Source organism: Rhinopithecus roxellana, chromosome 1 (assembly GCF_007565055.1).
Source record: "Rhinopithecus roxellana isolate Shanxi Qingling chromosome 1, ASM756505v1, whole genome shotgun sequence".
NCBI lineage: Eukaryota > Metazoa > Chordata > Mammalia > Primates > Cercopithecidae > Rhinopithecus > Rhinopithecus roxellana.
The window spans coordinates 18,795,597-18,809,853 of NC_044549.1; the positions used below are offsets into that span (position 1 = coordinate 18,795,597).

Genomic DNA, 14,257 nt, shown 5'->3' on the forward strand with positions numbered 1-14,257 from the left:
ACAAAATATGTCACAGAATACTAGAGACTCAACATTCTGAATTCTTTAGAATATATCTCTTTGTCTTACCATCTCTTTCAATGTCGTATCACATAAAGACTAGACACTTAACATGCATTCGAATCACCTGGAGAGTATTTTCAAATAAAGACCACAAGACCTCATTCCTGAAACAATTTCTACATTAAAAGCTCACAACCTATATTTTTCAAAAAAACTATCTCAGATAATATTTATGGGTAATCTGATTAGGGATTGCCTGGAACTTACTACAACTATCTAATTTGTATCCCTGAGTCCAGTTGCCTCTTCTTGTAGCATACTTTCTACACTATCAAAAACTAAATTTAGAAAATATATTAGGATGTAATGTCCCATCTTAAAAATTTTGGCACATGCTTACTGTATGAAGAATAAAGGTTAAGATTCTTCACATGGCATTTATTTCATTTATTTTTAATTCAGACCCTTCAAAAATCTTTCCTGTTGACATTGGATCATATGCCAGACTCACAATTTTTCTACTGCACTCAATTGTGTCTATATAAGTGTAGTGCATACAGAGAATGCCTCTCCTCTTACCTTAATCTGTTAATTACTGCACAGTTTCAAACCAAAATATATCATTTTTTTCCATGTATTTCATTGCAACAAATACAGTTTCATCAGTTATAGGACTGATTAAAAGAACTGAGAGGGTTTGATCATTTTATGGTTTATTTCAACATCTCTTCCCCCATTTCAACTCATAATGCCATTGCAAATGTTCCCTTTCATTTGTTGCATTTTATTTTAGAGCACATAAAGTGAGGACATGGAAGAGGAAAATGCAACGTTGCTGACAGAGTTTGTTCTCACAGGATTTTTATATCAACCACAGTGGAAAATATCCGTGTTCCTGGCATTCTTGGTCATATATCTCATCACCATCATGGGGAATCTTGGTCTGATTGCTGTCATCTGGAAAGACCCTCACCTTCATATCCCAATGTACTTACTCCTCAGGAATTTAGCTTTCGTGGATGCTTGGTTATCATCCACAGTGACCCCAAAGATGCTGATCAACTTCTTAGCTAAGAGCAAGATGATTTCTCTCTCTGAATGCAAGATACAATTTTTTTCTATTGCAGTCAGTGTAACCACAGAATGTTTTCTCTTGGCAACAATGGCATATGATCACTATGTAGCCATATGCAAACCTCTACTTTATCCAGTGATTATGACCAATGGACTGTGCGTCCAGCTATTAATCTTGTCATATGTAGGTGGCCTTCTTCATGCTTTAATCCATGAAGGATTTTTATTCAGACTAACCTTCTGTAACTCCAACATAGTACATCACATTTACTGTGACATTATCCCATTGTTTAAGATTTCTTGTACTGATTCTTCTGTTAAGTTTCTAATGGTTTTTATTTTTTCAGGTTCAATTCAGGTATTCAGCATTGTGACTATTCTTGTATCTTATACATTTGTTCTCTTCACTGTTTTAAAAAGCAAATCTGATAAAGGTGTAAGGAAAGCCTTTTCCACCTGTGGAGCCCATCTCTTCTCTGTCTCTTTATACTATGGCCCCCTTCTCTTCATGTATGTGGGCCCTGCATCTCCACAAGCAGATGATCAAGATATGGTGGAGCCTCTGTTCTACACGGTCATCATTCCTTTGTTAAATCCTATCATCTACAGTCTGAGAAATAAGCAAGTCACAGATTCGTTCACAAAAATGTTACAAAGAAATGTTAAGGTTTCATACTAGTATCCTTTCTCTAATTATGAAAATAGTCACAAAATTGTGCAAGTTAGAGATACCTGTGTTGTTCAAACATTTTTGCAAGTATGACTGTTCTAGCACTTTAATGAGCTAATGTTTTAGTACCTAATAAACTAATCACAATATGTCTATATGTTATTCAAAACCATTCTAGAATTTTTTATCATGTTCATATAATAGAATAATGATCACAGAAAGCAAATAAAATAGTCTAGTTCATCGTATAAGTACTTGAGTATGGTGGTTTCAATACTAATACCACTGTATTACCTGAGATGCCCATCACATTTAACTCATAGTGGAGGCAGATTCGTTTTTGAGGGAACAGAGGTAAATCCCAGTGATTCTGCCTACCATCAGAGGTCTTCCATTTCACTATATTAGGAAAGGGTGACTTCTATTCTGGTAGGGAGTCAACTCACAGGTCAAGTAACAAAATAAACAGAAATGGAAATGCAATGAGAAAAATAAAAATAGAAGGAGATAACAGTGAAGGCATTGCCAAAGTATAAGAGTATGTCCTAAACTCCGTGTGCTTATATGAGTGGGAAGAGGCAAACTGCCTCTAACTTCCTAGGATGGCTTCTAAGGCCTTTCCCAGCTATGTTTATATGATTTTAGACAATCTGGAAGGCTTACCTAATTCAGGAAATTGAAAGATTAAATAGAATAACTACCTTTAGAGTAGTCATAGAGAAGAGGTAAGTATTTTGATAGCAAGAAAATGGTCTTAATATTTTTAGGAATAAATGAAGCTACCAGGGTTTGTAAAAATCAATAATATTGCAAAGTTGTTGGAATGTGTTGTATCAATTGGGGGCTTTAAATGCCTACCATGGAAGTTCAAATTATGTTAACATGATATGACATCATGGAGCCCAGAAAGAGGAAGTAAAAACATTAAAACAAGGTAAGAGTTTGGTTATTTTCTGCCTCAGAAATTCCTTGATTGTTAACCTTCTTGACACTTCATGTACTTCAAGTATGTTAATCATCTTTCTACCAGTCCACCCTGCCGTTCATTTTCAACACTGAAATTTCTTTCACATTGTCACTGATACCACTGAGGTCCGTAGCCTAAAAACTACTCACACGTGGTTTTGCAAACCTCTAGTTACTTATTTCCTCCATGCTTCTAATAGTCACTCGCTTCCCCAACATCGCTGTCAGATTGTTTTTTGCAAACGGAACTCTAATAATTATATCCCTCTTCAATTCACTTTGTTAGATTGTCATTGCTGTCAGATTATATGTATGTTTTAGTTATCTATATCAGTATGCATACATATGCATATGATTATTTTTGCATATATAGTTAATGCATATGTATGGTTAATAAACCATACATATATAGTTAAAATACAAATGCAGCAGCATTAGAATTTAGAGTTTATTTAAGGAGACTTGACTTATTTTGCAACACCAGTTTGCATGTGGTATGGGGCTTTCCTGAAGGGGCAAGAGAGGAGATGAAGGCTTTTAAAGGGCAAACGTGGAAGTACGACAGAAGTAAAGATTGTGTTGGCTAAAGTGGAGCAGTAGTGTTATTTTGATCATTCCAGTGGCAAATACCTAGTTAGAAATTAGCTAGGGAGTTTTGGTTAGTTACAGTTAACTTTTGTTTTACCATTTACAATGAGTTGAATTTCTGTTTGCTTAGGTACAAAACCCACTTTGCTGGACCCATGTCAGCCTAATAAAATTTAATTTCACTATTTTCACTATTTTCTCCCTTCTGATCAGCCTCTCCATTATGGGACATTGACAAAAACTCAGGCACACTTGCCACTTTCTGTGACCAGCACAGCTGATTTGTCTTTGTCTCAGCATAGAGTTCATAATTTACAAGGTTTGATCCCTTATAAAAACATTTCTTTTATTGGACACTTTGTTTTTATTATTCTAATCATAGAGAGAAAATCTGGCACAGTGTGGTGGCTACAAACATGTATTTAAAACTTTTGAGAGAATATAGCACACCAGGAAGATGACAATGACTATCACAAACATAATGCCAAGGGACTGGGGTATACTCCATAGCCAAAGTACACTTGAACAAAACCAACTGAAATAAAACAAAGGAAAACAAAAGGTTAATGGTTAAAACCACTGATAAGCTTAGCATGTGAGCCCGGAGGGCAGTTAGTTGAGAATACTTAGACTTAAGCTCAAACTATCTTTAGATGATGAAATAAAATGGCAATTGCAGTCTGATAATTTTTCTGTTTTGCAGTTTGAATGTCTCTTGTCATGTCATTGAATGTTTTGTGAAGCTCCTGAGTGGCCCAGTAAGCATCATGCATGAAGATTATCCTCTGACATTTATATCAAGTTGTCCAGCCCTAGCTTGTAGCCCTTCAGGAATAGGACAATTTCTAAGTAGATAATAAAACATCAAAGACAATAAACAGAACTGGAATTAATTATGGGTGCACTATATTTTTCTACTGAAACATAATTTTCCCTCTATAATCACCCCCATTTCTTTCATATATAATTATAGTAAGACTAATTTGTTTACCAAATAAGTCTATCCTCATTAAGCTTCAACTGAGTATTTACATCAGTGCAAGTAGGAATAGGAATTGATAGTCTCTTTTTAAGAAGGCCTTGCTACTACCTTGGCTAAATAATCTCAGATTAGACTTTAAAGACTGTTCAAGCTATAAAGTCATACCAACAACCTACCATTAGTTTCACCTGCAATTCTGATAGATTTAGGTAAACTCTCCTGTACTCAAAAAGGTCCTAAAAGTATCTTTCAGTTTCCTGGGCCTTCCAGATAGTAAGGTCTTCCTTACTCTTTACCAGTATTGTTAGAAAGCTTGTGAGCAGCTATCAGGCCAGATTTTCTGAAGGAGATGGCTCTAGTTTTGTTTGATAAACATCTGCAAATCTCATGTTGAAATTTGATTACAAATATTGGAGGTCGAAGATGGGAGGTGTTTAGATCATTGGGGTTGATCTGTCATGAATGCCTTTGATTTAACAGATTATCACAGATCGTGTGAACCTGAAAAATATATTGGTAAATTTCTATCTTTCTGAGTTTAAGGAATCCTTAATTCATATAAGCACATATTCTTCTATAGGCCAAATGAATAGAGCTCTATTACTAATTAATTTTGCAATACCATCCAAAGGTAGCAAAATGTCACACATACAAACATATGTAGACACAATAGACATACAGAAAGAAGCAAATGTTACAGTGTTCATTCTATAATTGTAGCCACATCAGGTACAACAATAACAAACTTAAGGCTGGGCACAGTGGCTCTTGCCTGTAATCCCAGAAATTTGGGAGGCCAAGGCAGGTGTATCACCTGAAGTCAGGAGTTTGAGATCAGTCTGGCCAACATAGCAAAAACCTGTCTCTACTAAAATAGAAAAATTAGCCAGGCGTGGTGGTGCACCCCTGTAGTCCCTTGGGAACTTGAGGAAACTGAGGCAGGAGAATTGCTCAAACACAGTTAGCAGAGGTTGCAGTGAGCTGAGATCACGCCACTGCACACCAGCCTGGTCGGCAGAAAAAAACTGCATTTCAAAAACAAAAAAAAGAAAAAAAACAAACTTAGTAATTTATAAGATTATCTAGACATGAATTGTGTTTCTCATAATTGGAAGAAGATGTCCTGTCCAGATGACCAAAGCTTTTTATTAATATTTTTGGAAAATATTTTTACTATTTTTCATTAGCCCCATTTACAAATGCCACTTTTTTTTTCAGGTGTGACTTCTCTTTGAAATTTGCATATAAAATTATAAAGGTCTCATTTCTTACAGTAGACATGTAAGAATATTTACATATTAAAATCATAGTGCTTAGATTCCGGACTTCATTTTCCAAAGCAAATAAAAAAAAAAAGAATGCTAATAGAGACCCAGTTAAGACAAGAAGACAGCTAAGATAACCACCTTAAAGAAAGGTAAGTTTTGTGATATAGATTAAGTTAATGCCTTTGCCTTCTCCATTATTTAGAGGTTTAGTCCTACTATTCTGCCTGGACCAGATATGTAGATCTCTTACAAATGGAGATTCCTTTAAATTTTTCTTCTAAAGGGAATCTCAAAGCAACCAAGCCAAAATAGTCTTTATGTCAATAGATAAAATATTTTGGTAGTTATTTGGTCCCGTCATTCACATATCATCCCAGCTTTTGTTTTGTAACTACATTAAAGATTTCAGGGTGATCTTATCAGTGAATAGGACAAGGATTTTCTATGCCTGAACTCAGCATAGATTGACCACAATGTTTTACAAATAGTACTTCTATTCTTGCCTTTTATTCAGAGACTGGCTTATCCTTTTTTTTTTTTTTTTTTTTTTTTTTTTTTTTTTTTTTTTCTTTTGATTGCATGACAGACATGTGAGTTTTTGAAGAAATTCTTTGGGGATGAATTCTAAGAGATTATTTATTTTTCAGCACTTTTGGTCTTTCCCTGGAAGATTGAGGGATTGGATCTTTCCTGTCTATCTTAGGTATGTAACATTTAGCTTCCACTACAGGCTTCTCTAGGTTCCAGGATCATGTGAATAAACTGGTACAGATCAGGGAGTCCTAAATCATATGATCCAAGAGGAATTAGAAATTCTACAGAAAATTTCTGGGGCATATGTTTGGACTGGATATTTTTCGCTATTGCTCTGAGCTCAGATTTTGACCAAGGTGCAAAAATGGGTAAAGAAGGCAGTCCTGGTTCATCTGATGAGCTGACTTTATAAGGCAACTGACTAGTTTTCTTTTACTCTTACAGGTGAAAACATAACTGAGCAAAAGATTTAATAGATTCAGAGTTAGGAGGTAGAGGATATTATAGAGAACATAATGAAATGAAAATGAGAAAACATTTCATAACATGAAAATGAGAAAAATCTTACATAAGAATATTTTCACAGTGATTCTGAAATAGGAAAATTAGACAGTACTTCTAAACTCCAAGCTTACTTTCTTCACTCCTACATGTAGGCAAAACTACATTCGGAAAAAATTTAGCTTATCGTGTGTGACTTTGAAACAAAATGGTAAGAGTCCCTCGTCAAAGCAAACCTCCTCCTTGCTTGGGGTGCAGGCCACAAGATTAGATATTATGGCTCCAGAGTCATGCAGCCAGAGGCCACAAGATTCCTAACCTCCCTAATTACTTCTGTAGATAACATTATTATTGTAAAACCTAAGGTTTTTAGACCCTGTATCATGATGAAACACGTCGCACCACCCAGACTGGTAAACTCACTTGTCTGATCTTGTAGCTCTTTTCCAGAAACTGGTTTACTGCAAGAGGACAGCTTTGACTCATGCATTTATCCCCAAACCAACAAATCAGCATTCCTCATTTCCTAGCCTTGTGTCTGAAAAACTATCTATAAAAACCCTTAGACTCTGTCTGGGTGCAATGGCTCATGCCTTTAATTCCAGTGCATTGAGAGACCGAGGCAGACAAATCAATTGAAGCCAGGAGTTTGAGACCAGCCTGGCCAACGTGACAAAATTCTATTTCTTCTAAAAATACAAAAATTAGCCAGGCGTGATGGTGCATCCTAGCTATTTGGGGGGAGTGGGGGGCGTTGAGGCATGAGAATCACTTGAACCCAGGAGGGAGAGGTTGCAGTGAGCAGACATCCTGCCAGTGCACTCCAACCTGGGCAATAAAGTGAGACCCTGTCTCAAAAAAAATGAAAAAGAAGAAGGAAGAAAGAGAGAGAAAGAAAGGAAAGAAAGGAAGAAAGAAGAAAGAAAGAAAAAGAAAGAGAAAGAAAGAAAGAAAGAAAGAAAGAAAGAAAGAAAGAAAGAAAGAAAGAAAGAAAGAAAGAAAGAAAGAAAGAGAAAGAAAGAAAGAAAGAGAAAGAAAGAAAGAAAGAAAGAAAGAGAAAGAAAGAAGGAAAGAAAGAAAAAGAGACGGAAGGAAGGAAGGAAGGAAGGAAGGAAGGAAGAAAGGAAAGACTCTAGCTTCTGAATATTTGGAGAGTTTGACTTGAGTTATAATTAAACTCTGTTTTCCCATTTAGCCAGGTTTGTGTGTATTAAACTTTCTCATTGCAATTGCCCTGTATTGATAATTGGCTCTATCTGGGTAGCAGGCGAGAAGATCTCATTTGGTGGTAACAGAGAGAAGGAGCAGTTGGAGTTAAGTCAGTCATTGACTTACACTTAGACTCTATGGAAAAACACACACACACACACACACACACACACACACACATTCTAATTGGATATAAAGACAGAATGACATTTTGAAGGCATAGTAAGAGCACCACCTATGACTGAATACATTGCAAGACTGTCTTCGTTTTTTCTTTTCTTCCCCCCTGACCATTGCCTAAAAATAAAATTCTTATTTTATTATCATCAGATTTCAGCTCACCTGAAAGTTACATAAATATCTGGAGTTTGAGCTGCAGTTTGCATGAGGAGGACAATTTTACTTGTGGGTACTTATGAAGGGAATCTAGATCGTTGGCCTTATTAAAATAGCTCAGATGAGACTATACCAATCAAAACATTAAGAGCATCCAATTTTTAAAAATCAATTTTTATATTAAGTTCTGGGGTAGATGTGCAAGACATGCAGATTTGTTACCTAGGCAAACATGTGCTGTGGTGGTTTGCTACACAGATGAACCCATCACCTAGGTATGAAGCCCAGCATTCATTAGCTATTCTTCCTGATGAAGAACATCTAATTCATATACAAACTGAAGTTCACATAAAATGTCACTAGTGTCACATGTTGTGGAAAATTGTGGCATAAAGTATAATTTCAATTGTGAAAACTAGAACTGGCTTCCAGTGACTTAATGTTTATGATTCCGAAGTCCTCAGTACACTGTAGTATAATCTGTATTTCTCACACGTATCTAAATCCACAATGCCCAGTTGAACATTTGCACTTCATTCACGTGGAATTATTGTCACTTGTTCTTTATATTGTCTGCATCAGCATTCATTCTTTTGCTGAGTTGATTCTGCTAAAAATCAAACATTCAAACAAAAAATTGATGGAAAATAAAGTGCTGTCAACAGCAGCAGCAAGATTTTTAGAGAAATTTAGTTTTAATCACTGTAATTAAAAGGGTAGAGTAACAGTTAAATATGGAGTAAACTTTCAGCCAGTTCCAATATATTCATGAACAATATACAATTTATAAGTAAATTTCAAGTCAAAGTCTCTTTATCAAACACCAATTCCATAGAAAAATAAACTTGAATTAAAAAAAGAAAGGAAAATGAAAAGACTCTTACAGCTCTCTCTAGTATCAATGAACACCAAAGTTAATGCAGGCATTCAACCCAGACTTCGGAGCCTTTCCCTTTATTTTGGCTTAATGGATCTCCGATACTTTCTGTCTCCCTCTTTATTGACGTGTCTTTCTTGCATTTACCATCTATGACGTGATTATTCTGTACCTATTTTTCTTCGTCCTTGTTTTATTTCGCCCACGCAAATTTCCATTTCCACATTCCTATCCCTTTCTTCTCTTGATGACTTCCTCTCACTTATCTATCTTTACTTTTGAGAACTTTTCCTAAGTACTCTAATGGAGTAAAAAACTTTAGTTTATGAGCAGCAAACAAATACAAATTGTTCTCCACGTGTCGTACTCTATCTTATCCCCTCACTGCTGTGCTACTTCTTTCCCCTTCACTCCTTATTTGCTGACTTTTATTCTATCACATGATGATGTATTCGGGGAAACCCCACCCCCGATATTCGATGTGGGTTCTTTTCTATTTCCTTAAGCATCAGCTGGTCTGAGAAATAAAGGGGAAGAGTACAAAAGAGAGAGATTTTAAAGCTGGGTGTCCAGGGGAGACATCACATGTCGAAGGGTTTTGTGATGCTCCCTGAGCCCTAAAACCAGCAAGTTTTTATTAGCAATATTCAAAAGGGGAGGGAGTGCATGGATAGGGAGTGGGTCACAGAGATCACATGCTTCACAAGGTAAAAAAATAGTAAATGGAGGCAGGGCGAGATCACAGGACCACAGGACGGGGTGAAATTAAAATTGTTAATGAAGTTTTGGGCATGCATTTTCATTGATAACATCTTATCAGAAGACAGGGTTTGAGAGCAGACAACCAGTCTGACCAAAATTTATTAGGCGGGAATTTCCTCATCTTAATAAGCCTAGGAGTGCTACAGGAGACTGGGGTTTATTTCATCCCTTTGGCTTTGACTGTAAAAGACAGTCACCCCTAAAGGGGCCATTTCAGAGGCCTACCCTCAGGGGCCATTCTCTTTCTCAGGGATGTTCCTTGCTGAGAAAAAGAATTCAGCACTATTTCTCCTATTTGCTTTTGAAAGAAGAGAAATATGGCTCTGATCCATCCAGCTCACTGGCAGTCAGAGTTTAAGGTTATCTCCCTTGTTCCCTGAACATCGCTGTTATCCTGTTCTTTTTTCAAGATGCCCAGATTTCATATTGTTCAAACACGCATGCTCTACAAACAATTTGTGCAGTTAACACAATCATCACAGGGTTCTGAGGCGACATACATCCTCCTCAGTTTACGAAGATAACATGATTAAGAGATTAAAGTAAAGACAGGCATAGGAAATCACAAGGGTATTGATTGAGGAAGTGAAAAGTGTCCATGAAATCTTCACTATTTATGTTCAGAGATTGCAGTAAAGATAGGCATAAGAAATTATAAAAGCATCAATCTGGAGAACTAATAAATGTCCATGAAATCTTCACAATTTATGTTCTTCTGCCATGGCTTCAGCCAGTCCCTCTGTTCGGGGTCCCTGACTTCCCGCAACACTGATGCTCTGACTAAAGTCACTAAAAATGGCTTCCTTTCTACACACAGTGATTTCCCTGGACTCCTTGTCCTGTAGAGCATCTATTTTGTCATTTTTCCCTGTGCTTCACTTGGTCACACTTATCTTTCCTCTCTTTATGTCCACAACAGCCAGCTTTCTACTTCCCTCCTGCTTCTTCCCTTGATCACTCTGTTTAGTACCATTTTCTGTTGTCTCCTTTGTCTCTCTTTTGAACATCCAGGGCTTTGGGTAGCAATGGAAAAATTTTACTGAATAGATATTGACTCCAGTATAGAAATGACAGGGAAGGTAGAGGAATCCGCTGGAAAATAATGGCAGAAACAGAAGGACGTAAAGCAGCCAGTCAGCAGCCAAAGTCCTTTTCCAACAGTAACTCCATGAGTGTGGCTGTTTCTGCTGATAATAACACAGCTCATATTTTCAGCGACATTGTTGTACATACAGGATGCACATGCTGGAATCTTATGTTTTTACCTCAACTGCCTTTGCACAATTTTTTTTGTCTAGGTACATTTGTCTTCATCTCCCTATATTCAACTCTATGTAGGGTGGGTTTGATTGGGCAACTCTAGGTGAAATTCTTTGTCTGCCACCAAGACCCATGTGGTAGAAAGGGGTTCCAGGGGTTGGCCATATAACGAATGACATCCATTGCCTTCATAACCTTTTAGTATGTTTCTCAAAAAGTTTTGTATTTCAACTTTGATTTTAGATATAAAGAGTGCATGGGCAGCTTTGTTATTTCGTTACATGAGTATATTGCATGCATGCAGTAAGCACAGTACCCAATAGGTGGTTTTATCACTGATTCCTTCTTTCCTTCTTCCCCAACCTACTAGTCCACAGAGTCTATTACACTCATGTTTATGTCCTGTGTTCTCAATGTTTAGCTTCCACTCAGAAGTGAGTATATGTGGTATTTGGTTTTCTGTTCCTTCATTAGTTCCTTTGAGATTACAGCCTCCAACCACACCTATGCTGCTGCAAAAGATAGGCTCTTGTTCTTTTTATGGCTGCATATACTCTGTGATCTATATGTACCACGTTATATTTATCCAATCTACCACTGATGATCACTTAGGTTCATTCCACGTCTTTGCTATTGTGAATAGCACAGCAATGAACATATGAGTATATGTGTCTTTATAAACAAAGTAGCATAGTTCTGGTACAAAAACAGACGCATAGAACACTGGAACAGAATAGAACACTCAGAAATCAAGCCACAAACTTGCAATCATCTGATCTTCAACAAATCTGATTAAAAAAAATGCAATGGGGGCAAAGATGTTCTACTCAATAAATGGTGCCGGGATAAGTGACTAGCCAAATGAAGAAGAATGAAACTGGCTAGCTATATTTAGAAGAATGAATGCCCCCACAACCTGCATCAAGGGGAAACTGGATGGGGGCTATCCCTGGTGGGGCAGCTCCTCAGTTCTGTTCACCACCAAACTTGGCACAGCCAGGTGATTGAATCCAAATTCATTCAGAATGTAGTTGAGATGAGGTGCTGTGTAGTGGAAGAAGAATGGCATTTGCAGCCAGGTGACCTAGGTTTGAGTCTTATGGTCCCACACCTTTCACATATACCAAAATTAACCCAAGTTGGATTAAACATTTAATGTAAGAACTTATTCTGTAAACATCCTAGGAGACACCTTAGGGATACCTTTCTCAATATCAGCATTGGAAAAGAATTTTGGTTATGTCCTCAAAAGCAATTGCAACAAAAACAAAAAATGACAAATCGTCCTTAATTAAACAAAGGAGGTTCTGCACAGCAAAATAAACTATTGATAGAGTGTGTAAGCAATTTACAGAATGAGAGAAAATATTCCCAAACTATGCTTTCAATAAAGGTCTACTATCCAGAATGTATAGGGTATTTAACAAATCAACAAACAAAAACCAAATAACCCGTTTACCAAAGAGCAAAGTGCATGAACAGACACTTCTAAAAAGACCACACAAGTGATCATGAGACATATATGAAAATGCTCATCATCACTAGTCACCAGGGAAATGCAAATCAAAACTAAAATGAAATATCATCTCACCCCAGTCAGAATGACTATTATTAAAAAGTCAAAAAACAACAGATGCTGGAGAGGCTACCAAGAAAAAGGAACACATACACTATTGGTGGGAATACAAAGTACTTCAGCCACTGTGGAAAGCAGTCTGCAGATTTCTCAAAGAACTTGAAACAGAGCACCAATTTGACTCAGTAATTCCATTTCTGGATATATACCCAAAGGAAATTAGATCATTATACTGTCAATTTTTTTCTTGTTATACTTCTTTTTTTTTAGTGTACTCTCCAATAGATATGACATTCATAACTATATCCTCAGCTGCTTAAATGACTTCCAAAATAATATTTATATTGCTCTTGTAGAATTGTATTGCTAAATCGAAACAGCTTACCTGCACCTGGCTGTTCAAAGCGTGCTCGTACTGCAAACTCCTCAATGCATCTGAGTTCTCAGTCTCTATTTTGGATGACTATCTGCCTACTGACAGAGTGATACTTTTTTCCTTCAGTGACCACTACATTTCCATCAAATACGGGACTAAGTTCAAGTGACAGTAAATTCTGAATACCTTAGAATCTATCTCTTCATCCTTTTCATTATTCCCAACATTATATTATACAAGGATGAAGCCACTTGGTTTGATTTAATTTTGTGTCATGTCAGTACTTATGTCAGCACGTTAAACTGCTTACATCTCTCTACTGAAGAGTTTTCAGTGACTTCTGTGTATTCTATGTATTATTTGTCTTATTTCTTTGTCTTTTTCAAGAAACATTCTATGAAGAAAAGATAAGCGATTAAGGAATCTCCCAAAAAATATGGCTTTTACTTTCCAACTAACTTTTCTTTAATGAATACATTTACTGTCAAGAATGTTACAAATCACTATTTAAATACAAAATGTAAATATTACAAATAAGTCTATTAGATTTTGTTTCTGAAAGAATGCTCACTAATATGTTGCTGAGTTAATGTTCTAAAGAAAGTACTGAATATGTTGCCATCATTTTCAAACTCCCACAATAATACTTCTATAATTGTTCTGTAAATTGTGGTAAAGACAAAACCACTGACTACCCTCCGAATTCCTTTGGAAGCCTCCCCATGCTGGCCACCCTGAACACACCTGGCCTTCCTTGCTTCTCTCTTTTCATACCAGCCACATTTACCATTTATTGTTTTCCAATGATCAAGGCTCTTTGATAATCTAAGTCCTCCCATGTTGAAGGTCTGTTGGATGGCAAATGTCCACAGGTATCACTTTGTTAGAAATAAAGGCTCCTGAGAGACCCACACAAGAATTACTGAAAGAGAATCCGCATTTTGACAGGATCTCTAGGAAAGTCATAGGCATTATCATTTGAGAAGCACAGAATTAGGGGCACCTCCCACTGCAGTCCCTGGCTTTGTTTTATATTGGCTCCTCCCTTGTCCTCTTCCTAGTGAAATTTCCCATCAGATTTTAGCTACAAATGGAGGAACTTGGTATATGTCTAAAATGTAAGGTGAAATTTGAATGGGGAACACAACTCTGTTTGGTTTTGGTTTCTGAATTGAATCTAAAATTTTGGTCTTATTAAAATTATGCTTTGATTACATCAGATAAGACCATACTAATCAAAGCCCTAAGAGTAAATTTCATATACATACTAAAGTT

At 36.6% G+C, this 14,257-nt stretch overlaps 1 protein-coding gene across 1 annotated transcript; it reads left to right on the top strand.

Moving 5' to 3' along the window:
• Positions 1-763: 763 nt before the first annotated feature.
• On the top strand, positions 764-1,756 carry LOC104654540 (olfactory receptor 5H1). Its single transcript, XM_010353743.2, is given in 1 exon segment — positions 764-1,756. A coding segment is annotated over 1 exon segment (993 nt).
• The last annotated feature ends 12,501 nt before the right edge of the window (positions 1,757-14,257 follow it).